General features: G+C 42.8%; 1 protein-coding gene across 1 annotated transcript in view; it reads left to right on the top strand.

The window, feature by feature from the left end:
* DOCK2 (dedicator of cytokinesis 2) overlaps positions 1 to 25493 on the top strand; it is a 416651-nt gene that overhangs the window by 82943 nt on the left and 308215 nt on the right. Inside the window, exon 23 of the mRNA XM_061188995.1 lies at positions 17173 to 17281. Within this exon, the coding sequence (XP_061044978.1) occupies positions 17173 to 17281 (109 nt within the window). The remainder of the gene's footprint in view (positions 1 to 17172; positions 17282 to 25493) is intronic.

The following is a 25493-nucleotide window of genomic DNA, read 5'->3' on the forward strand; positions in this document are numbered from 1 at the left end:
GGATACTGCAGTGAACAAGGCAGATGTAGCCCTGCCCTCATGCTTCCCTTATGTAATACTGTGGGGGGAAAAAAATAAAATAAACAAATACACCAAGTCGTTGCAAACCATGATAAATGCCTGTAAGGGAATTAAGCAAGTAGTTGAGATAGGTGGTCCAGTACAGTGGTGAATAATCCCAGTGACTACCTGTATAATTGTGGGCAAGTGACCTAACCTCTGTGCCTCAGTTTTCTCATCTAAAGTTGGGATTACTTCACAGTGTTATTGTGAGGATTCTGATGAAGTGACGTTTAATTAATTAATTTATTATTTTTGGCTGCGTTGGGTCTTTGTTGCTACGCTCGGGCTTTCTCTAGTTGCGGTGAGTGGGGGCTTCTCTTCGTTGCGGTGCGTGGGCTTCTCATTGCAGTGGCTTCTCTTGTTGCAGGGCACAGGCTCTAGGCGCACGGGCTTCAGTAGTTGTGGCATGAGGGCTCAGTAGTTGTGGCTCATGGGCTCTAGAGCGCAGGCTCAGTAGTTGTGGCCCACGGGCTTAGTTGCTCCGCGGCATGTGGGATCTTCCCGGACCAGGGCTCAAACCTGTGTCCCCTGCATTGGCAGGTGGATTCTTAACCACTGCGCCACCAGGGAATTCCCTGATGTGACGTTTAAACTGAGATGTGAAGGATGGGAATGATCCAGCCACGCAGGGATAGAAGGAAGGGTCCTTCAGGGAGGGAAAGTCTGAGCAAGTGATCTTGAATAAGAAAGAGCTTGAAAGAGTTTTTTTTCAGAAAGTTATCGTGGCTGAAGTATAGAGAGCACAGGGGAGATTAGGAGGAAGATGAATTGGGTGAGATAGGCAGAGCCTACCATGAAAAGATCATTCTAAGTGTATTACAGAGTCCTTGGGAGGCATGTAGTTGAAGATGCTTTCATGTGAGGTAGCATGCTGACACTTGATGGCGAAGAGGGCTTGTGTCATGTGCCACACGGGTGGATTGGGGGCGGCTGTGTGATCTAGTGTTGAGGAGGACACTGAGACTGAGTTCAGAGGTAGCTGCACAGGGAGCTTGACTGACCAGTGGTACCTGAAATGGGCAGCTCGGTGGGAAGTGACAGATTGTTAATCCCTGAGTTAATTACACAACCCTGGATAGGAGTAAAGGACTCTGAGTACAAGCAGAGTGCATGTTGTCCTGCAAAGCGTTTGTGTTTTAGATTATAGTAATTGCATATTTAAAATTGAAAAGCCTGTGTTTCATAACCTCCCACAAGCCTCTTTGGTTGCCTCCTGTAAGATTCAAAGACATAAACCGCCCATCTTTAATTGGGTTGGGAGACAGACACAGCCTGTGCTACCTTACTTCATTGAGCAATCCCTTTAGGTTTTTCTGTTTGTTGGTTGGTTGGTTTGTTTTTTGCAGTATCTCATCTCTGCTAAGCATTATTGTTTTACAGTCATAACGTTTATTACTTTTTAATGCCATATATGTTTCAGCAACCATGGATTGTTGGCTGCAGTTTTGGACAAGTTCTTAAAAATATATAGTCACTTCTCAGTGATCTGTTAATGTATGGGTCTAAAGACCCATATTACCTGAAGTAGCAAATAGTGTCAAATTCACTTGATTTGATCATCAGAGTGCACTATGCAGATGTGTGTATGTCTGTACAGGTGAGCTTTTCCGTAGAAGAATGTTTTTCCAAATCAGTTTGCTGGGATAAATAGTACCGTTAATTATTATTTCCTGATTTCCTATCAGATGGGCATTCTGGAGGGAGGGCAGACCTACTGGTCTTGGGTACCATAGGGGTGATAAAAATGAAGAGCTTGTCCATGATCAAACATATTTTGTGAACGAGCCACAGATGATAACATTATTATGTCAACAGTTAAGAATATCCCAGATAGCACGAGCCACAGAATTTTACATTGCTAACCTCTTCTCTTCCTCAAAACACTTTCTCCCCTTGGCCTCTGTAGCATAGAACTCTTTTAGTATTCCTCATACTTCTCAGACCCTTTGGAGGTCCTAAATGCTCATTTTGGCCCAATCCTCCTTTCACTCAACTCCCTCCACCTAGGTGACCAAATTCAAACCCATCGCTTCAGTTACCGCTTCTATGCAGATAACCCAGAAATCCAGCTTGACCTCTCCAGCAAGTTCCACATCTGTGTGTCCAGTTTACTTGATATCTTTCGTATCTCCGAGGCAATTCAAAGTTAGCATAACCAGAACCAAACTCATGATGTCCCCTCTTCTCACCGACCTACAACCCAGCATGTTGCATGGGGCAGACAAATAGGATTTTTTGACACCTCATTTTTTGTGTTTTTCCCACGTAATCCACAGTCAAGTCCTCTCTTAAATGTCTCTCAAATTCATCCACATCTTTCCGTCTTCACTACCAACTTCCTGTTCACAGTTCTCATCACCTCACACGTGGATCATTGTGTTAGCTTTCTCCAGTGGTCTTGCTGCTTCCATCCTTGTCCTCCTAGAATCTGTTTTGCTATGGAGTCTCACAAATTTCCTAAGTAGACAGTTATAACATCTGTAAATATGGAAAGCTTTGTTTCTCTCTTTCTAATTCGAATCCTTTTTCTCCCTGTCTTACTGCATTGGCTAGGATTCTAGACCAATGTTGAATAAAAATGGTGGTATATATTATGTATTAGATTTAAAAAATATTTTAGATGTTTTTTATCAGTTTAAGGTAGTTCTTTTCTATCATTAATTTGATAATAATGTTCATCGTGAAGCAGTATTACATTTTATTGTGATCACTGATGTTTTGAACTTATTTATATCATTTTAGATGTGCATCTTCCCCAACACTCTGATTTTTCTGTCCTCTTTTTCCTTCTTTTTTTTGGATTGTCTTCAATTTTTTCACTCTCTTCTTGCCTTTAATAGTTTGAAAGTTACATTTTATATCCAGTTCTATTAGTGGCTACTTAGGTATTCTATCATACATATTTAACTTAATAAAATCTAAAGTTAGTATCTTTACAATCCTTCTGGAAAATAAAGGATTTTAGAAGACACTTCCACTTCCTTCTTAAATATTATGCTATAATTGTGCAGTATTTCAGTTTTGCCTTTTTCGATAATTCCGCCAATTAGACATTATTATTGTTTTAAGCAGTTGGTATTTGTTTATATGATTTTACCAATAAAAGTTCATCAACACTACTATACTGTAAACTTAAAAGTGGTTAAAGTGGTAAATTTCATGTTATTTTTTTTTAATCACAGTGAAAAAAAAGGTATCACTTCTCCTGTCATCTTTGACCGTCCATATTTGTTTTTCTTCTCCTTGAAGTAAATCGTTTATTATTAACTGCAGGAAATTTACTGGTAGAGTTGCTAAAGTCTCTCTGATTTTATTCTGAAACTTGGAAGGGGATTTCCCTGGATATAGACTTCTAGCTCTTTTTTTCACTGTGATCGGCTGTTAAGGTTAGCTGTCAGTCTTACTGTTGTTCCTTTACAGGCATTCTGTTTTTTTCTCCCTGGCAGCTTTTAAGATCATCTCTTTGTCTTTGGTATTCTGCATTTCTCTATGTTGCACTTAAGAATGAGTTTGTTTATGTAGCTAGAAGTTAGTTTTCCTGGATCTGGAGTGTGGTATTTTTAATACCAGTTCTATAAAATTTCTCATTCATCATTCTTTTTAATTTTTGCATTTTCCCCTTATATTCTATTATCTCTGTGAAATGTCAGTTATTGTATGTTAGACCTCATATTCTCCGTGTCTCATAAACTCTCATATTTTCTATCTTTTGGTTTTTGGGGTTCATTCTGGCTAATTTCTTTCAACCTATTTTCCAGCTCACCAGTTTCCCTCTTAACTACATCTAATATGCTGTTTGATTCATTGAATGAGATTTTTTATTTTAATCATTATATTATTTATTTTCAGAAATTCCATTGAGTTCTTATTCAGATATAATTTTTTTAACTTTTTTTTGTTTCTTGATTGTATTTTCAAACATCCTTTCTATATTTTGAAGCACGTTAAGTATGAGATTTTATATTCTTTGCTGGATAACTCCAATAGGGGGATTCTTTGTGAGGCTGATTCTGCTGTTTCTGTTTTGGGTGACCTTGAGTCCTTGTGCATTTTGTTGTTGTTATTATTTTTTAAAGCTTATTTCCCTTTCAACTTTATCAGTTCTTGTGTATTTTTAGTCTTGAATTAAAGTTTTTTATTTTCTTCCAGAGAAAATCAGAATTTCTTTCCATTGTTCACGTGGGGGTCACTAACAACCAGAGACCTCTTTAAGTTAAAATTTCTCTTTGTGGATCGAAGTGAGGCACATGAATTTGGAAAAAACAAAAACAAACAAAACCACAAACAAACAAAACCCAGGTGAGGACTGGCTTGTGGTTAAGAAATCTCAGTGGAGATGTGTTTTCCTTCTTCACCCAGCACCAAGTTTTCTTTCATGCTGTAGATTTATTTCTCACCCTCCTTTATAGGAAGGTATAACAATTTGGGGTATCAGCTTACTGCAAGGGTCTCCAATATGCAGGCCCCAGGATTGATCTCATTCTTTCTCTTCCCCAAGCAGTTAACTTCAGTAGTTGTGGCATGCGGGCTTCAGGAGTTGTGGCTTGCAGGCCCCAGTAGTTGTGGCTCGCGGGCTCTAGAGCGCAGGCTCAGTAGTTGTGGCACATGGGCTTAGTTGCTCCGCGGCATGTGGGATCTTCCCAGACCAGGGCTCAAACCCGTGTCCCCTGCATTGGCAGGTGGATTCTTAACCACTGTGCCACCAGGGAAGCCCTGGGAGTCATTTTTATTGAGAGGTTTTCTAGGGCACTGTGTCCACCACAATGTCAGAAGTGGAAGCCTTTAAACTTCACTGCAGCCAGAACGATCTTTCCACACTTCAGGTCTGATTGAGGTGCTCACCTTCTTAAAATCCTCTAATTTCTTCTCATTGCTCTTAGGATGAAGGCAAAACTTAACGTGACCTGCGAGGGTCCGGTCCTGGCTGCCCGCCAGCCTCTTTTCACCCGGCTTACCCAGATTCTCTTCACTCCGGATTCAGGGGCCTTCATTCAGTCCCTCTGACCCACTTGGCTCCCTTCTGCTGCAGGGCCCGTGTGCTTGCTGACCTGTGGATGGAATGGCCTTTCTTCTCCTTTTCTCCTAGTTCTTTCTTATTCTCCTTTCCTGGGTCACCTCAAGCATCACTCCCTCAGGGAACCTATCCCTGTATTTTCTGGCTAGGTCAAATCTCTTTAAATTCTTATTGCCCATGTATTTTGTCTTTCAAGTATGTATCACAAATAAATATTTGTTGAGCACCTATTATACATCAATTACTGTGCTATCAAGGAATTTGGAAAGAGAAATAAAAATTGACACCCAAATACATATCATAGCTGCCATTTTACATATTTAGGGGTTGATTTTTGTTTCTCCGTATAAATTCCTTGATAGCACAATGATTGGTGCATAGTAGGTGATCAGCAAATATTTATTAGTTGAAGTAATTATCTAATGGAAACCTTAAACACAACTGCTCAAGCCAAGTAAAAGTGTCCTTTTCCTAGACTTCAGAGAGTCCATTATTTATTAGTTTTCCCTTCCCTCGTCCCTCATGGCTTGCTCTCTGTGTTTGGTTTTAAACCAGGTACTCACAGCTGGGTCATCAAGGTCTGGTGACTGAAATGCAGCCCTGGGTTTTAAAGCTCACCTCTTTGGATCAGGACCCCTCTTCTGTGATCAGCATTTCCTCTTCTGATATGATTTAATGTGATAATCTGGTGCCTCCTCCATTGTAATACATGTTAGAAGGTGACCTCTCCCAAACCCCAGAAACCAGTAGAGAGCCTGTTGAGGGCCCTGCCCGGCAGCTTTGGTCTGCTACCCACACTGCATGTCCTGCTTCTCTGAACCTGGAACTGTGCCATTTTTCGTTTTGGAGGTATCCATGGGGCAGGAGGAATGTGTGCCTTGTAACTAATTCACAGGTCATCCCAGGCCTGGAAATCTAATTTCCCTCTGAGCATACAGCTTCTAAAAGGCCTGTAACTCAGCATTTATTCTTCCTTACATTAAGCATCAACACATTGTATACCTGTCCCAGGCACACTGAGCCCTAAAACTTGGTCCTTCTTTTTAAGCCCTTGACCTGATAATGAAAGTTTCTATGTCGTTGAAGTATTTGTCTAGTGGTCAAGGTTTTGGTTTGCATTAGCAATCAAGTGTTTACCCGACAAATATTTATTGAGTAGCCACTAGACCACTCTGCTAAGCACTGGAAATACGACAATGAATTGGAGAGACTCAAGCCTAGTCGTGGGATTTTTAGTCCAGGTGGGAAGGGAGTCATTAAGCAGGTAGTCATGTGGGCGCATATGAAATTAAGAGACATGTGTGTGTGAGATGCCTTGAGAGCATGTAACAAGGAGATCATATCTCATCATGAAGTCAGGGAGGTGTCCTGAAGGAAGTGCCATCTGTGACCCGAGTGATAAGTAGGAGTTGGCAGGTAAAGAGGAGGAGGGTGTAACTGGTGAAAAGAAAGCTGGAGGGAGGTCCCTGAGACAGTAGAGAACTTGACTCAGTTGAGCTGTGGAAAGGCAGAAGTGACTGGAATTCAGTGATGGAAGGATTAGAGTAGCAGTAGATTGCCTGGAGGGACAGGAAGAGACAGATCTTGACATCCTTGAAGGTCAGGCCATGGCATTTAGACAATATCCTGAGGGAAATTGGGAGCTATACTGACTCTTTTTTTTTTTTTTTAAGTGTAGTTGATTTACAATATTGTGTTGATTTCAGGTGTATAGCAAAGTGATTCAGTTATACATATATATATATGTATATCTCTGTATTCTTTTTCAGTTCTTTTCTATTATAGTTTATTACAAGATATTGAATATAGTTCCCTGTGCTATACAGTAAAAAAAAAAAAAGGGATTATGAACAAGTGAATGGTATGATCACATTTGTGTTTTTAAATTGGTCCCTCTGGCCAATGTGTAGAAAATGGATTGAAAGGAAGTAAGAGTGAAGGAAGGGAGGTGGTTCAGAAACCTCTACAGGTGAGAGGTGATGGGGACTTGGATGAAGATGATGCTGATGAGGATGAAGGATAGTAAATGGCTTTGGTGACTGTAGTTAACAATACTGTATCATGTACTGGAAAGTTGCTAACAGAGTATGTCTTAGATGTTCTCAACACACACACGCACACACACACACAATCGTAATTTTGTGAGGTGATGGATGTGTTAACCAACCTTATTGTGGCAATGCTTCTGCAACATATACTTGTATCAAATTATCACGTTGTACACCTCAAACTTACACAGTATCATATGTCAATTATATCTCAATAAAGCTGGAAAAAAGTGGTTTGGGGAGGTGGCATTAATGGGACTTGATGACTGAATGACCCTCAGGCTCTTCAAGATCCACCCCTACTTAGCCCAGGCTCTGGCTTGGGCAGCGGTGAGGCCATGTCATGTTGGGGAACTCTGCACTGTGAGCAGGCTTGGTCTTGATGATTGTCATACCCCATCCTGACTCTTTGACAGTAGAAGCCAATTAGGAATCCTGGAGGTTTCCCTCAATGATAATGTGGTCTACTTAGAGATGAGGGACGCAGCGCCCAGAGTGATGTGACCTGCTAAAGGTGACAACACAACAACGGTGCTGACATCTGTTTTAGAATTCAGTCCAGGGACACAGACCACTGGTCTTGCTGCCACACTGCCCTCTCCTGGCAACTTCTCTGGCCCTCAGCCATCCTACCACTCGACTGACGTTTCCAGTAATGCAAACCTTACCGTGTTTGGACTCGACACTTCCTCAGGTGTTCCCAGATTTCAAAACAAAGAGTTTTACTGCACATGCATTTTTCAAACCAGCACCATTAGTAAAGAAAATGTTAAAAATTCTATTTAATTCTACACACCAAATGTCAAGGCTCTCGGTGGAACAAGATCATATAGCCCGGGGTTACTTATACTTCTCGGGAAACCACAGGCCGAAAGGGCAAAGTTTAGACGGTTTTGGCATGACCACCGTTTAGAGTGATACTGACTTGACATTTCTTAGGCAAGTGTTTCTCTAGTTGCACTCCATGCCAAGAACCAGGAAGTAGGTGAGAAGTCAGCATCTTGATTCTATGACTGTAGAGGGAAAACTGCCTCCAGTTGTATGGCCTCGAGCTAGACCTCCTGGCTCCAGCTCTAGTTCCCGTGATGAGAATGAGAGAGTTCAGGAAAGACCCTGGGGAAAAGGATTGTTGTAGAAAGGAACTGGAGGCCAAGAAACATTCACTCCCCACCCCCACCCCCCAAAAAAGAGTAGAAAGATCTTTTTAAAATTAAAGGCAATATTTACTTGTTATAAAATCAGAATATAATATAAAAGTGTATAAGGGGACTGTTGACACAATCCCTTTTCTAAGAGGTAATGAAATGATCAATTTAATGTACAGATTTTACAAAGTGTGTATGTGCGTGTATGTGTGTGCACATGTGTGTAATCATTCTGCAACTTAATTTTTTTCTGTTATGACTTAGAGAATATTATGCTTAGTAAAATAATTAAGAGAAAGACAAATACTATATGTTATCACTTACATGTAGAATCTACAAAATAATATGAATGAATGTATTTGCACAACAGGAGCAGACTTACAGATATAGAAAATGAACTTGTGGTTACCAAAGGGGAGAGGGAAGGGGGGGAGGGACAAATTAGGGGTATGAGATTAACAGGTACAGCTACTATATATGAAATAGATAAGAAGCAAGGATATACTGTATAGCACAGAGAATTATACCCATTGTCTTGTAATAACCTTTAATGGAGTATAATCTGCAAAAATACTGAATCATTATGCTGTACACCTGAAACTAACACGATATTGTAAATCAACTACACTTCAATAAAATTAAAAAAAAAGATATCAAGGATACCTCCCAGGTCATTAAAAAACTAAAGGAAGAAATGGTAAGAGAAGCAGTCAAGACCTAATTTCTTTTTAGTACCTAAACTTTTTAGACCAACTTGGCCTGAAGAGAAAGAGCTGGAAGGACTTTGCTGAGTATTAGCTTTTCTTTCAAGTAGATGATGTAATCTGTATTTTTCTCTATATGTCTTGAAACCATGGAAGTGTGTGTGTGTGTGTATGTGTGTGTGTTTCTATCCTTAGGAACATTGTTTTGGGAACAGTCAATTTCTAATTATATTGAGGGAAAAGACCCTGAATACCATTTTTCATGCTAATGGAGAAATTTACCTAAGTGCAGACTTAGGCAACTTAGTTCTTCCTGCCAAATTACATAAAGGTTGCAGCTCCTCTCATTAGAATGAAGGATGGCACAGGGCGCACACCACACTCTTCATAACTTAGCTTTTGCCTGCATTTTATTACCTACTTACTATTAATTTATTATACAGGGTTGCCATATTTTAAAAGTAAAGTGAATGTTTTAGATGGATTGTTTTTCTTTCATTTCTTCCATATTGTTAACTTCTATTTTTTTTAATTTAAGCTGTTTACACTTCTACCTGAGGCAGTTTTTCTTCAGTGATTGCATTAATTTTTGTGCGTTCATTCTAGACATTTTTCAAAACAGGATACCCACACGTTGAGTTTGCCTTTTTTTCCCTCTCATCTACAAATCTTTCTTCCCTGGGGTGATTTACAGGAAGAAGACTGTTTAGTGAAACTTCTTTGCAGTTTGCCCTAAGGGGCAGTCCCACCTCAAATGTCAGATTCTGGAGAAGTAACAGCTCAAGTAGAAATAATTTTGTTAATGACAAAAGGATTGGCACCAGGAACTGGTCTGAGCCCTGCCTGTGGACTGCTGGTAGTATTCAATTCAATCAAGTCTTCATGAAATACTCTCTGGCCACCAGAGCTGCTTGCCAATTCACACTGGCAACTTTGTAGTTATCCTAGCCCTTCCTTGTATAGTTCCTTTCTAATATGGTACAACGTTACTCTTTCTCTTCTGAGAATAACTCCTTACATTTCAACTTTGTTACCCTTCAAATGAAATTTTCTCTGGCCACTGTTGAGCTGGGCAGGTCACTCCAGGCTCATTGCACCAAAATTCCATGTCTTAATCTGCAATTTCTGATTCATTTCAGGTACATAGACCTTGGTGGTGGGAGCGGGGGTGGCGATGGTGGTGATGGTGACGATGACCCCGTGGGGAAGAGCGAAACCAGAGAGGGGACCCTCTCTTTCATGGTCCCTTTCCAGCCCTATTGCTTTGATTTAAATGTGCCTGCTGCGTGCACTGAAGGGTTTCTTTCTATAAGTAGGATCGATAAATGCAAGGATGATTTTCAGACAGACTCAGCTCCTGGTTTGGCTACAGTTATTCTTTATCCCAAATGGTGGGGATGTGGAGAGAGAGAGACAAAGAGACAGAGACAAGAGATAGAAAGAGACACAGAGAGACACACAGAGAGACAGAGACAGAGAGGTAATAGAGAGGTAGGTAGGTTCTGGTCTTAGACTGCTGTGAATTTTCCAGAGTAATTACTCTTCTGAAACCACGAATGGCTTAATGGTTCTCTTTGTAAAGTCACTAATTTACACCTCCTGTAATAGAGCGAATTATTGGCTCAGGGGTGCGAATACCAGCCAAATAACCGTGGATTTAGAGCCTGAACAGAAAAAGGTGAGAGCTAGCCATCTCACTTCCCTACACAGTTGCAGAATATCATCCCAGGGGCAAATGATGCTTTCCTACCCACCTGACTTGTTCCGGCCCCGGTGATCTGCTCTTACTTTGCTCTGCTCCAGGAGGCAGTATATTGTTTAGTGGTTGAGGGAGTGAAATTTGCAGCCGGACACTCCTCGGCTCAAAATCCTGACTCTGCCATTTACTAGCTGGGTGAACTGGTGCGGTTAGCATAGTGCCTGGTGCCTAGTGAATGCTTAGTAAGTAGCAGCTGTTAACAGTATTAGTCGTCTTAGTGGTAAAAGTTATGATAAAAAATAAAGGTGGCAGAGCTGAAGATGACTATTAATACCATCCTCACGATGTTGTTTAGGTACTGTTAGAATTAGCTGAACTGCTATGAGTTCTGTGGATTCTTAAGACATTTCTGTACAGCCACATTGAAGGTGCTGAAGTTCATTCATTTAATAATTTATCATTTGTTGATGCGTTTGCTTAAAACTCACTTTTGATGTTCCATGGCTATTGCTAGACGTGGGGATATTATGACAAAATAGGCTTGATCTCTGCCTGCATGGAGCTTATACTCCAGTGGAGAAGACAGGCAAGTAAGTGGTGATGATAAAGCATGAAGTATTCTAACAGGGAAGCCTCAGGCATTGTGACAGTCTGCATTAAATGCTGTGTGCAGTGCGTATCATTCATCTAAGGAAATTCACTGGGTAAGTGGCCTCCCTTCTACAGTATTTCTCATGTCCTGGCATCACTGGGCGCACAAAAGTATCTTGACTTGTATGGCAAGGTAACAAAGTGGTGTGGTGAGATCTCATTATTTAAGTAATTTTGCTCAGTTCTGTGTAAGATCGTGGAGACATTTAAAATAGAGTTTTCATTTTTAAAAGCTTCCAGTGAATCTGGTCTTGCTCCCACGCACTTGTGAAATCAGTCAGGTGTGTGTCTTGCCAAGAGCAAATTTAGGCAAAAGATGTGGCCAGGTAAGGGAGACAGAGGCAAGCCAGGCCCAGGTCTAATCCTGGGGGCCTTTCCAGGACTTCTGGGAGGAAGGAGGGAGGTGGGGGACAGGCTGTGGTGGTGGCATGGGAGGGGGGCGAGGTGCTGAGGGCTGAGAGGGGCCTTCAGGTAGGTGGCTCGCTGAGGTCAGTGTCAGCGGAGCCCCTGCTCCCTCCTCTCAGCTTCCATTCCCCTTGTTCATGCCTCTTTAATTTTTGTTCTTTTCTCATATGTAAGATGTAGATAATAAGAGCCTCTATCAAATGAGCTAATCCATGTGAAGAACTGAGCACAGTGCCTGAACCTTAGGAATCACTCAACAATAATATTAAACTTCTATTGTTCAGCTTTTCTCGCTACACGGCAATATATGATTTACCTTTCGGTTTGCCTCATGACTTCTTGTGGATAGGGACTGAGTCTTACTCCTATTTACCTCCACTGCAGTGCCTGGCACACAGTGGGTGCTCAATAAATGGCAGTTGCTTTTATGAAGTGGCTGATTTCTTCTTCCTAAGACTTTAGAAAGCAAAAAGGAGTGGATCCAGAAGAAAACAGTGGTACTATATAACAATAGCTAATATTTATTGAGTGTTAACTCTGCACCAGGCACTGTGCTAATTGCTTTACATGCATTATTTCAATGTAGGACAACAGTGTGGGGCTAGTACCATTTTACTAGTGAGAAAGCTGAGCCTTCTAGAGATGAAGAAATTTAGCCAAGATCACCCAACTGACAAGTGTCACAGCAGGGTTTGGAAGCTACACAGTCTTACTTAAATGTCTTGTGTTGCCTCCAAGAGGTGGGTAGGAAATCAGGAGGATGCCTGGGAATGTGGCTCAGGGGAGCTGGAAGTGGCCGAGGTATGAGGTATAGAAATGTAAAGGGGCCGGTACTCGGGAAACCCTCCACCCTGGATTCTAAGGTGAATCTTCCTCCTGGCTTTCTGCAGCCTGAGGTTGCCTTGGTTCGATTCTGCTTCCCTGGGCTGCTGGCCTGAGGCTGATGTCTCCGTTTTCAGCTGAGGCTTTATGTACCTGCACGGAGAAGGTGATGCAAGGCATTGAACACTCCACGTGGGGCCCCATTTGCATTTAGTGAGTGCTCAGTGTCTCCTTAATGAATCACATGCCAGCCGAGCATCGCCGTATTTATCCTAGCCCTGGGAGCTGAGTGCCTGCCATGGTTGGACTTGCATGCCCCAGAACAGCGCCTCGCAGGTTGTTCCAGTTTTTCTTGTGGTCAGGGCCTTTGGGCCCTTCAATAATTCGTCCCCTGGCAGAATCAGCTGTTTTCTAGGTGCTCTGAAGCCAGAAAAAATGTTTGCCTCTTGAAGCTATATACAGAGAACAAGTGTTAAAGAAGGACCTTGAAACTACATCTGCTGTGCCCTTGACTTCAAGGCCACGTTTAAAGCCTTGCAGATAGACAAGACGTTATTTTTCTTTTCTCCTTATGCTTCTCAGGGGAGGTCCCATGGTGCTGAATGCCCTCCCCAACCCCCAACCGCCATCAGTTTACTTCTTCCACATAATCTAAAGACTTTATGTGTTTTTTTTCCTTAGTCACTCCTTCTGAGAAATATTCCTTTTATTTACGTACACTCAGATCAGAGAGTTTGCCAGTATGATCACTTCTGTGCTTAGGCATCAACAACAAGGATTACTGATATTTACTTAACACTTATTAAGTGCCAGCTATAGTACTAAGCACTTGAGATGCATTATCTCATTTTTTTCACCTTAAAATAACCCTTCGAATGAGCATTGTATCTCTCTTTTATCAACAAGGAAGGTAAGATTCGGAGATATAATTTGTCTGAGGCCAAACAGCCAGTCTATGGAGGAGTCTAGCTAGACAGCAAAGCTCTTTACACTAAATAGTTTTCTGCTTCCTTTCTTCTTCCCAACTGTAGTCATTTTCTTCAACTGTTCTTCCCATTCCCACCAAATAAAAGCCCAGGCTTAAAAATTAACACACACACACACACACACACACACACACACACAATTGATAAGACTGCAACGATTTTGCTTAATGATGTAGTCAACTGTAAAACGCAAGCCATTTCCCCAACAGAATTGTTGTTACCCTCTATAAAACTTCAGCAGGTATAGAATGTATTTCCTTCCCTTGACTAGAGTGTGGTGTTAAGGTACTTAACTTGTGACGTGAATACCAGGGAGCAGCTTGTATTCCCAGGGAGGCAGGTACCCCAGTCTTGGCCTCATAAGATCTGTGTCACCTGTGCTGCGCTGTTAGGTTCTCAGAGCGTAGAAGGAGAAGAATGCTGAGTTCTGGGTCTAGCTATGCCACTGGTGCAGTCTGTGACCTAGAGCAAATCACATGTCTTGCTGGTAGAAATTAAATTCAGTTTCCTAAGTTTAAATTTGAGTGGAAAGCCTCGACTTGATTTTACAGCCTAAAAGTCTCTTTTCCTTCCCACCTCAGTCAAATAACCTTTAAAAGATGGTAATGAAGCCGAGTCAGCTCCGCACTCAGGCCCTCAGTCTCTTCATCTGTACAATAGGGAGCATGGACCCAGTGCTCACTGGCGTTCCCAGCAGCTCTTGGTTTAGAACCCCAGGGAGCTGCAGGAAGAAGCCCGTCTCACCCTGCAGAGTTCTGACTGGACGGGAGTTTCAACTAATCCAACCAGGGCTAGTCTAAGCAAAAAACAAAAGGGAGTCTATTGGAGGCATATTTGTGCAGCTTATAAAATCCAAGAAGAGTTAAATAACCAGACACAGAGATGTCAAGAACCAGGGTAGCCTCAAAGATCTCTTCAGCAGGAGTTCATGAACTTTCCTCCTGGAGCACTGCCTTAAGATGACTCCCAACAAAGCCCATTTCTGTGTTTCTCTGTTAAGAATGATGAATTCCAGGGAGGGAGCTGCCATGGGACCATTCAGTTATGGGAGGTGGGCTGGGGGTGGGGGTGGGGGGGTAGGGTCACCAGCAGGAGAAAGCTGCTGGAGACCATTTTTGTTGACAGTACCAGTGGTTCCCAAGAAGAGGACCTGGTGGGATCCCCTCCGCCCACCCCCCAAGCCACATACACATACAGCCACAAGTATACAAATAAGTATGCCGTACAGAGAAAGTCCATACATGGTAAATAATGATGTAAATAATGATGAGCTCACCATGGGCAGCCACATCTGGCTGTTAAGTGTGGGAGGGAGACACCATAGACCAGAAACAGGAATTACGATGTCGCTTATTAAATGTTTTCAGGCGGCTGTGGCTAGAGGAAGGAGCAAGGGATTTCAAGGCAAAAGCCTTGGGGGATGGACCGTCCATTAGCTTAGCTTTGGGCACAAAGAAAAGCTCACAGCACCGTCTCACAGGGAAAGCATCACCACTTTGAATTCAGACCCTCCCTTCCTCCCTGCCAGACCTGGTCTCATCTTTTCCACTTTGATGGGATTTGGGGAAGTCTCAACCTACTGAGAGTTTTTTATGTCTTTATCTGTGTAATACTCCAACAATTAACAACAGCAAGACAATGGCTAGCATTTACCAGGGCCCAGCGTGTGCCAAGCACGTCCCATGTGAGCTGGGCTCCTCATAATCCCTGGACACAGGGCTGTTACAGCCTGCATTTGCAGGTGAGAAACTGAGGCTTATAGGAATTAAGAGAGGTAGTAAAGCGTTGAGCACAGTGGTCTACGAAATGATTGAGAGGGCGGGCTCAGGAGCCGATGGCCAGGTTTGAATTCTGGCTCCAACACTCACTGGTGCAGAGTCCTTGGGCATGTTGCTTAAGTCACCAATCTGTAAAATGGGGATAAGGATGGGGCCCCTTACCGTGGTGTGGTGATGAGGGTATGTGATTTAATAATACAGACAGTGCCTGGGGCAGAGTGATACTCTGTGATGTTTGCTGGTATTTATAAGGTCTTCAGTTAGTACTGGGCAGAGTGGAGATTGGAACCCAGGCTGACTCCAAAACACATCGTCTATGGCAGAACATCTCTGTGTTCAGGACTGAGTGGTGTAGGAGAGGGGAGAAGGGAAGAGGAGAAGGAGGAATGGGACGGGTGGGGACAGAGAAGGAGAGAAGGCTTAGGACTCCTGGCTCCTCTCACAGCCTTGTCTCTGTGACCTTGAAGTAGATACCCAGAAAGTCAGCAGTAATTTCCGGATCCCTGTAATGGATTGAAACATCTGGCATTGACTTCCCCTTAAGCTTCTTACTTCAGGAGGCTTTAGGAAGGGGCTACTTAGGAAAAAAGAAGAGAAGGAGACACAGAGAGTGACTGAGACAGAAGAAAGAGAGATGAAGTCAAAGAGAGAGAGAAAAGCAGAGGTACACCTAGAGACTGACAGAGAGACAAAGTGAATGATACTCAGAAGAAGAAAAACAGAGAGACACACACTTAAAGACAGAGGAAGGAGGTAGAAGAGAAGCAGAAAGAAAAGAGGGGCGAGAGCATGGGTGGGGGATTGAGTGGAGACAGCGCTGAGGTGGCCGTGATGGACCGCTCGACCGGTGATTGATGGAGCAAATACACCCCGTAAGTGTGTCGGCGTTTTATCTGCGGAAAGCACCTTCACGGCAGCTGGCAGTTCAGTGGTGTCTGTCTGTGTAGGGCTGTGACAGGAGACCCTCTTTATCTGAATGGGAGACAGAAGCACCCTTCTCTGTGTTTCACCCAGGATGCCACAGATGAGGCTGCAGAGTTTTCACCCGTCGGCAATAAAAGCTTGTTTGGAGAGGCCTTGGGCTGAACGACACTCCAAGGCTGGGCCACGAGGGCACTGAGACTCAGGGGCCTGGAGACTGATTTTATACAAGGGGATGGTTTCTATAAAAAGTCACATGTATATATTAGACAGGCCTTGAAAATCTCTGCAAGGATATCCATCCTTAACGGTTGCTAATTTTATGGTAGGATTAATGAGGAGTCTCACTTCATAAGTAATGCATTTTTTTTTTTTTTTTTTTTTTACAATATCAATGTAGGGCCTTTATAATCAGAGGCAAAAAAGTTTAAAATTAGGTATCAAGTACACTCCTGAAATAAGAGGGCAGGGAAAATGACGGCCCCTGATGTGGAACAGACACAACTGTATTCATCCGACAAGCGGGCAGTGGCTAAGGGGAAGTGTATTTGAAAATATTTCTCCTTGATGCTTCCAAGATACTTTGAAAATCTGATGACCACAGTCTCCCTCTGATTCTTGCAGAAGGATGAAATTATTAAGGTCCCCTCAGCTTGGACGAGTTTCATCCCTTTGAGGTCCTTCAGGGTTTAAAAAAAGGCAGGAGGGGGCGGTTTATTATGCCGAGTTAGTTGGATGGTACCTGTTCTGCGTGTGGACCTGGGTTTCCCCTGAGTGGCTTACGCAAGCAGCGACTGCCGAATCAACCCCCGTGCCCTTAAGTCCCTATCTCCACCCCTGTCTCTTTTCAATTTCAAATGAAGTTCGTGGCTGGCACACACTTTCAAAGGTATTGCCTGTTGGCTTGAGAAATGACTCAGATGTGTCTTCTTTCAGGCTTTACGAAGGCAAGGAACAGGTGGAGTTTGAAGAATCCATGAGACGGCTCTTTGAATCCATCAACAACTTGATGAAAAGTCAATATAAAACAACCATCCTTTTGCAGGTTGGTTTACACTACAAAAGAAAAAAACTCTGTCTTTTCCCTTGGTCATCTGATAGATAACAGCATGGTGAGATAATGTCTACTTTTGCTTGAATACGCAGCCGTGTGTTAATTGAAGGCCTGGGCTGGCCCTGTGGTGTAAGGATCGTGAACGCCAAGGGCTCCTCGGAGCAGGAGACGGCGTATTTATTGTTCGTTTCCCATGAAGGTAGTGGTGCCTCTTCTTAAATAACTCTGAAGCTTTTGCTCCCTGGAAGGAAGTAGGTCAAACCCGATCCACTTCTAGTGGTGAGAGTAGTTAAGTTGGCAGTCTCTTAAACCGTCCACTTTTTATTCTCCACACCATAAACTGAGCTCCCCTCTTGGGGTGAGAATCTCCTCAATAAACAAGAGATACTTTGGAGAAAATGGGTCCTCTAATTTAGTGGTCCATGACCTACAAACTCTGTAAATCTTTGAGAAACCTTGAGGTCTAACCCCATGTTTGAGAGTGAGTTTAGCAGCCAAGAGGCTGAGTGAAGAGGCTGTTTCAGGGAGACTTCCTAACTTCCACAGCATTTATTCACAGGTGTTCGGGAAGGGCCGCCTCATGAGTTAGGGAGAAGAAAACCCAAACACATTGATTTAAACCAGTGAGTTAATGCAGAGTACTTCCTCTTCTTTTGATCAGAGTTTTCTTTTTAATTGCTAATTTAAATACTCACTAGCTAGCTATGCCTGGGGTTGCCCAGCCTCTGGTTAGAATGAATGAGGTACTAGTTCAGCCAGCATGCAGGTGAGGAGGCAAAGGCAGAAGTCTGTCTGGGGAGTGTTTGCTGCTAACATGATGGATTCCAAACTTTGCATATTAAAATCACTTGAGGATCTTGAATAAATTCTGATGACTGACTACCAACAGCAAACATTCTAATTTAATTAGTATGGAGTGTGACCAGGGAAAAGGGAGTCTAAAAATCTCCCAACTTGATATTAGTATGAGGCAAAGTTTGGGAATCACTCTGCTAATGGCTTCCTTAAAGGGGAGCTTTGTCTTGTTCATCGTTGTATCCTCAGCACCTAGAACAGTCCTAATACATAGTTGATGCTTGATAAATATCTGTTGAATGAATAACCCTCAGAATAGGTGTTAAGATCTCCGTTTTACAGTTAAGGAAATTGAAGGGCTCCTATGCACTAAGGGGTGTAGCTGGGATCCAGGTCTCTTTCTGCCTGGCTCTAAAACCATGCTCTGAGCTGCTACATTACACTGTTCTTTGTACTACACATTTAGCACCTACTGGGGATATGGTTGTTTTCTCTGAAATGAGTTGGGACTGCAGTCTCAGAGTTTTCACCTTCTCTTCCCTCTTGCTAGTCTTTTTTTTTTTAAGTCTTCCCTCTCTTCCTCAAACCCTCATCATTTCAAAGCAAAGGGAATAACGGGAGCAGGGGGCAGCATGAAGACATATGACAAGAGCCAGGCAGAGTGATTTCCACACCTCTTCACACTGATACCACACTGGAAGCAGCTGATTTCCAGTGAGAGGCCACACAGTGTTAGGATATCCGGTGAGAGCTGAGGATGCCCGGCTGCAGTGAGAGAGGCTGTGGCATTGCATCAGGTCTGAAACAGGCTCCAAGGAAGCTGAAGTGTGAGGGAGCAGAAACAATGGACAAACAGAGGAAGCCGGTTGGTGGGGAGGAAAATGGAGTAGATGCCCCAGAGAAGCAGAGGTGCCAGGAGAGAGACCGCATGACCTTGAGAAAGACAAGGGAATAAGCCATCCTAGAGCCACCCTTTCCAGTTTCAGCACCTCTTTCCCTGTGATGAACTACAGGTATTTGGGGGGAAGGAATAAAGGGCAGAGGGAACAAGAAGGTAGGGAAAGAAAGGAGGAAAAAAAGAAGGAAGCAAGGAAGCAAAAAGATGAGCCAGGAGAATTTCTGGTCCTGAGGAGACCTGGGTCAACAGAATTTTCTTCTTGATCAGCAATATGATTTTACCCTGGGTTTAACTTCTCAGTGTCTCTGTTTCCTCATCTATAAAACTTCACTGTTTGGATCAGATGAACATTGTCTGCAAAAGAGCTAATTATAAAATGCTTTGCAAATGCAGAGAGCTAATAGCATTATTATGGCTTTGGCATGAGTCAATAAGAACCCAGGTTCTTATTGTCTGGGTAACTGTGTTAGAAATGTCTTGTTTTCCAGGTTATGCTGGTTTCTCCTTATGGATTTCTACCCTGAAATCATGGAAAGGGGCTTTGTCTCTTTTTAAATTTACTTTAAGGGTCAAATTTAGCTTCTAGGAGTTACATAAAATCAGTGATGCTTTCCATCTACTCCTGTGGTTGTTGAAAAGCTGTCAAAGAAGAAAGTAAAGTCAAATTCAAATACAGAGAGCAATACCATTTGAAAAAAACTGAATGCTGTTTTAGGGTGCCAGGAATGGGCCGATGAGGGAAAAGGAGTCAAGGCCATTTGATGTTAGCAAACCCCACACAAGAGATCTTCTGCAGACTTTGACGTTTGCTACAGGAGAAAGAGCTTTGGATTTCGAGCCAGAGAGATCTGGGTGGGAAATGGGGCATGCACCCTTGGGCACGTAACACTGGGCAAATCATTTCAGTTTCCTGGGCCTCGTTTATCCTTTTATAAAATGGGAAGTTTAATTTAGAGGATTATTGAGAGGATTAAATAAAGTAATGCATGTAAAGCATGGTGTGTAAAGCCTGTTACATAGTTCCATTTAAATAATTTTTAGTCATTTATATCTCTCCCTCCTTTACCTCATCGTAAAACAGAAGCCTTGAGGGCATTTTCCTAGAGTGGAATCTGGAAGGGAATATTTGTGTTTCTAACCCTGTCACATGAAGCCGAACGGTGTTGAGACATCCATTTATTCTGTTAGATCAAGAAACAGATATAAATTTCAAGGAGGATAAACTCACAAGAACTGACTCCATGAAAAATAAAAAAGGAAGGGAAAGTTTCACCAGTGAAATAGTACAACATGACTGTAGTCTTGATTCTGAGCCTGCATGGGGTACAGGAGGAGAGAGTGCTGTGATCTATTAGTAATGTCGGCCATAAGTTTTGGGTGAGAGCACGGAGTAAGAATGCCAATGATTGACATTCCTAGTCCAAACTTTCTACTACCAGCTGGGTAGTGGCTTAGGTGGAAACCCTAATTCATGCCTGCCTCAGTCCAGAGTAAAGCCTATCTGGTTCAATCTCAGCTTTGCCCATTGTGAGTTTTTGGGCCGAAGCAAGTTATTTCTCAATGTCTGAGGCTCATCTGGCTTTTGTGAATTGCTTTCTGTGGTTTTCCTTATTGTTCAGAGCTGGCCTGGCAGTAGCTCACACAAAACTATGGAGAATTTAAAGCTAGCCATCCAAAGAGGGTAGAGGGAGCATTAAAAACACGTTCCACTGATTGAGTACTTACCGTGTGTCAGGCATGAAGCTGAGCTTTCACACGCAGTGTTTTTAATCCTGCCAAAGGTCTGCAAGGATTCGCTGTCTTCAGTGTCCACAGAAGGCTCATAACGTTAAATAATTCATCCTAAATTATACCTATTCATAGTGGTGAAGCTAGGATTTCAATCCACCCAGCTCTTCTAACTCCAAAGTTAGTATTCTTCTCTAAGCCACAAAGAATGGGTATGGCCAGGGGTTTCCACGTGTTTTCAAGAATGGGCCGTATGCTCAGAAGTCCCCATGTGTGCCAGCCCTGTGAATATTGTTGATAAAACTGATGGCAGAATGAGACAGTCAACACCAGACAATTGTGAACTGGATGTAGCTCAAATGTGAGTAATAGCCATTTGGTGACGTTGTGCAGACCCATTAGACCCATTCTCCTTTAGGTCATGATTCTTTATAATTCTCCAATTTGATGGTATGAGTGGAAATAAATAAGCAACTCATAATTGTATGATATGCTCCCTTGGCCACTATGATTGCCACACATGATTGCTAATATAGCCACTAGAGTGTCCAGGAGTGCAGGGGGCTCTGTCTTTTATGTCTCCAGTATCTGAAACAGTGGCTGTCACATAGTGGGTACTTGAATATCTTTCGGCTGAGTGAATGAAAGAATGAATAGTAGTTTGCACTATTTTATGTTTTAGCATTTATTACGTGTCACATGCTGAGCTAAAAGCTTTACATATACTGTTAGCTTATTTGATTTTTATAACAACCACCTTATTAGGCAAATACTCTTCTTATCTCTACTTTACAGATGAGGAAGTGGAGGCTTAGAGAGATTGAGTAACTTAACCACAGCTGAGAAGTGGCAGGTCTGGGACTTGAATCCAGGCTGTGTAAGCCCAGAGTTTGAGTTCCTAATCACCACCAAGCAAAGTATGGTTTCATTAAAGAGCCGAGTCTTCAGGCAAAATGCTAGGTGGCTAAGCAATAAGCAACATAAACAACAGTACAGATGGGCAGATGTCTGGTCTGTAGTTACGAAGTCAAGCTAATTAAGGAGGCCTCTTTCTTTCCTCTCTTTTCATTGTTAATTGTTGTAAAACATCCAGATGTCCGAAGTAAGGGAAAAAGGTGGTTCATTGAGAAGTGGCCTGCAGGCTTCCCCCAGAGGTAGGAGAGGTGAGACTCATATTTAACAGCAAGAGCTGGAGTTTCATCTCAAGTTGTTAAATGATTCTTTACTGTCCCCTTCTTAACCACCTACCCCATACTTAAGGTCAGTACTTGGGAATGTTGGATTTATGGAGGGTAGGATGAAATTTTGTTCCAATGAGGTGCTGCAGTCCCATTGATAGCTCATGTTTTTCATTTAATCGTCACATCAACCCTATAAAGTAGGTGACTTTATTCCCTTCATTCTCCTGATGAGGAAACTGGAGCATAGAGTTAACTTCCCCAAGGACACTCACGTAAAAGGAACCCACCAGGAGTTGAACTTGGTCTCTTCAGCCAGCCATTTTAAACACTGAATTCTCCTGCCTCATGCCAAGACTCAGGGGCCAGCACACTGTTGGGTTATAGAAAGCACAGAGACATACACATCCCAGAACCTGTTGATCCCTCTTCCCTTCCCTTTCACTGAAAGACCAGTGACAAGGGTGAATGTCTGGGGAGAGTGGATGTATTTTCCTCAGGGACAGCTTAGCATCTATAAGGAAGCTGCTGCTTCTGGTCAGCTGTGGTGAATCCCTGTAACAGTGTTTGTCTAGTTTCCATGGACCTTGACTGTCCATTACTTGGCTAAAATAAAAGGGTTGAAAATTGATGGGATGGGAATATTGTCAGAGCTCTTGAATGAGGAAGATGTCTAGTGTTCTCGTATAACCTTGCATCATTGCAGGATGTGTTCTTTTGGGCCAGAAGTCTGTGTCTGCTGGCACCAATACTGTGCAGTCTTGGTTAGAATGAAAAAGAGAGGGCGGGGCGAGATAAGGAACCCTGGAAACACGTAGAAGACAAATCCCCTTTGAGTTTGAGGGCGTGCAGCTGTGTGGTTTTGATTTTTGTTGCTATTTTTAAACATTTGTTGTGTGCTAGCAGCCCAGGATTATCAGCTCTAGTGAAGTCCATCTGGATAGCAATCATTTCAAGTGTTTTCCTGCGACTTCTCTTAGGGCCAGTAAAATCACTATTCCTTGATTTGGGTCTGGCTCTCTTCTTGTGGCCTGTACCTGGCTTCTGGCAGAGGGGCTTGGAATTGATGATTCATCTAGGAAATTCACTCGGTGCCACATTATAAACTACTGAGCTGGAAAATGTTTTCCTGGTGGCCATTCTTGCAACCCTCATATATGTGGTGAACAGGATTCTTAACTTAAGGCATATCAGAAAAACTGTACCTTCTTTCAAAAGCCATTCTCCTAAAGGGGAGATGTTTCTTTATCTACCTCCTCCCCCACTTCAGCCTTGTCTCCTGTATTAAAACCTCCGCACTTACCAAGATGGAAACTTTTCCTAAAGCAGGGTAGGCAGTAGCAGAGCATACTGGTCCTAAGCCAGTTGAACAGAATCAGGTACATAACTTTGCTATGTATGTGGCTTATTAGCTATGTGGCTTCTGGCAAGTTATTTTTACCTCTCTGTGCTATCATTTTCCTCACTGGTAAAGTGGGATGACAGTGTCTATTCATAGAGCAGTTGTAAAAATAAAATGAGATCATGCATCTATAAAGTTTCCAATAATGGTTTGCTATTTTGATTAATATATTTTAATCCTAATATATACACATGTACCTGTGTATATATATGCACATACACACCTATGTAAAAACATCTATTTGTTTTTCTTAAATATTATATATGATATAGGGGTATACACTATGGGATGAAAGTAATAACACAGCAATATAAGTTTATGTGCAATAGTAGTATTGATGAGAGTAAAGATAATAGCAACAGTAGAGCAGCGCAGTTCGCAGGAGGCCAACAGGTCTAGAAAGCCAAGCTGTTTCTAGTCCCAGACCTTAGAAACTTGCAATGAATGGAGGTCTCCAGCGGGTCTTATGGCTGAGCTCTTCTGCCTCCTGGGGGTGCTTGGTGGTAGCGCCTGCTTGAACCCACCTGCTATCACTCCACTCAGGTGTGTCAGGGCTGTGTGAAGGTGAGGACTGTGGACAGGCCCCCTGAGGCCAGTGCTGGCTGTAACAACAGATTTGGCAAACTTCCTGTCCCCTTTGGAAAAGAAAACCACAGGCCTGCCATTTCTCTGTGAGGCCCCCTGGACCAAATGGAAGTTTAATACGCCTGTCGAGGTGATAACACCCTTTGAGTCTCAGCATGACAACCCCTCAGTTTGTTTTACTTTATTGCCAGCCCAAGGCTGGGAGGCTGGGAAGATTGGCTCCTTCTGAAGCAGCCCTTGTCCCAGCTTTGCCCAGCTCCTCCTTACTAATAGCTGAAGCATTTAAGTGTGAGTGTCCATGTAGACACCTGGTGATTAGTGCACTACAGCATCACTCTGAAGCCCTGGAATGACATGCAGCCCTTGAAAGCCAGCAACTTGCTGCAGACACTGAAGTCCCGGCTTTCCCCAACTCGCCGAGGATTTCATTTCTGTTTTTGTTCCCTCACTTTGGTCTTCATTATGATGAGTCCATGTTACACTTTGTCCAGGTGCTGGGTAATGAGGGCTGGCGTCAGAGAGATGAGATAAGGAGAGATCCAGCACACGCACTTTTGGGGGCCTGCTGCATGCTGGGCATTACAATAGCTGCAAGATATACTTTATTTTGCATCATTCCTCTCTGCCCCACATGAAGATGCTGAGGCTCAGGGGGTGAAGAAATGGGCCTCGGAGCATGCAGGTGCTGGGTGGAGCGCTGGGATTCCCCCCACACCCCCGCCCCAGGTCCCCGTGGGCCCAGAGCTCTATGTTTCTCAGCCTAAGAGTGAAGGAAGGAGCAGTTTGCTAGAATGCTTAGATGGGCTTTTATCAGGGCATGTGCCTCAGCATATGATGTCTCTTTAGAATGTAGGGGTTATAAGCTGGCAGCCCACGGGAGAAGTGCGGCCTGCAGGTGTGTTTGATTTGGCTAGCACAGTGTTAAAACAAGTGAACAAGAATGACTCATTCTTTAGACAGAGTGTGGGTTCCACATACCTCCTCACTTCCCACTGGCCTGTGCTCTTCTCATTTCACTCTTTCTGCTGCTTGGCCAGCCCTGCAGGCATCTGCTTTTGCCACATCTTGATGTTTCCTGATACAGATGGCCTGACCAACTAGGCTGGAATGTACTGTATACTATAATTGCCTGGAAGAATGTCATAATGCATCTTAGCATATTAAAATTCTGAAAAGTTCTGCCAAAAAAACCCCTCCAAAAACACCTTACTGGTTTATCTTTGCTTAAATCAAACTTTCCCCTAATTATTTGATTGCAAATCCTTACCCCCCCTTCCCGCCACAGAATACCTAACATCATCCTATGGGAAAAGGGTGTCCCAATAGACCCTAGTTTTAGAAACATTCACTTTGGAATCTTGTTATCTCTTGCCATCTTGATTTGAGAAAATAAAAGAATAAATCTCTGGACACAAAATCCAATAATGTAAAGAAAAGGTCTGACACATCTGACAACATACAAATTAAATTCCTACTGTGCAATGAAAGATACGATAAACGAAGCTGAAAGACAAGCAACAGTCAAACTACAGGACAAGCAAGAGAAAATTCTTGCAAAATGTGTTACTGCAAAGGGGTTAATTTTTTTTTTTAACATCTTTATTGGAGTATAATTGC

Source organism: Eubalaena glacialis, chromosome 4 (assembly GCF_028564815.1).
Source record: "Eubalaena glacialis isolate mEubGla1 chromosome 4, mEubGla1.1.hap2.+ XY, whole genome shotgun sequence".
Classification (NCBI taxonomy): domain Eukaryota; kingdom Metazoa; phylum Chordata; class Mammalia; order Artiodactyla; family Balaenidae; genus Eubalaena; species Eubalaena glacialis.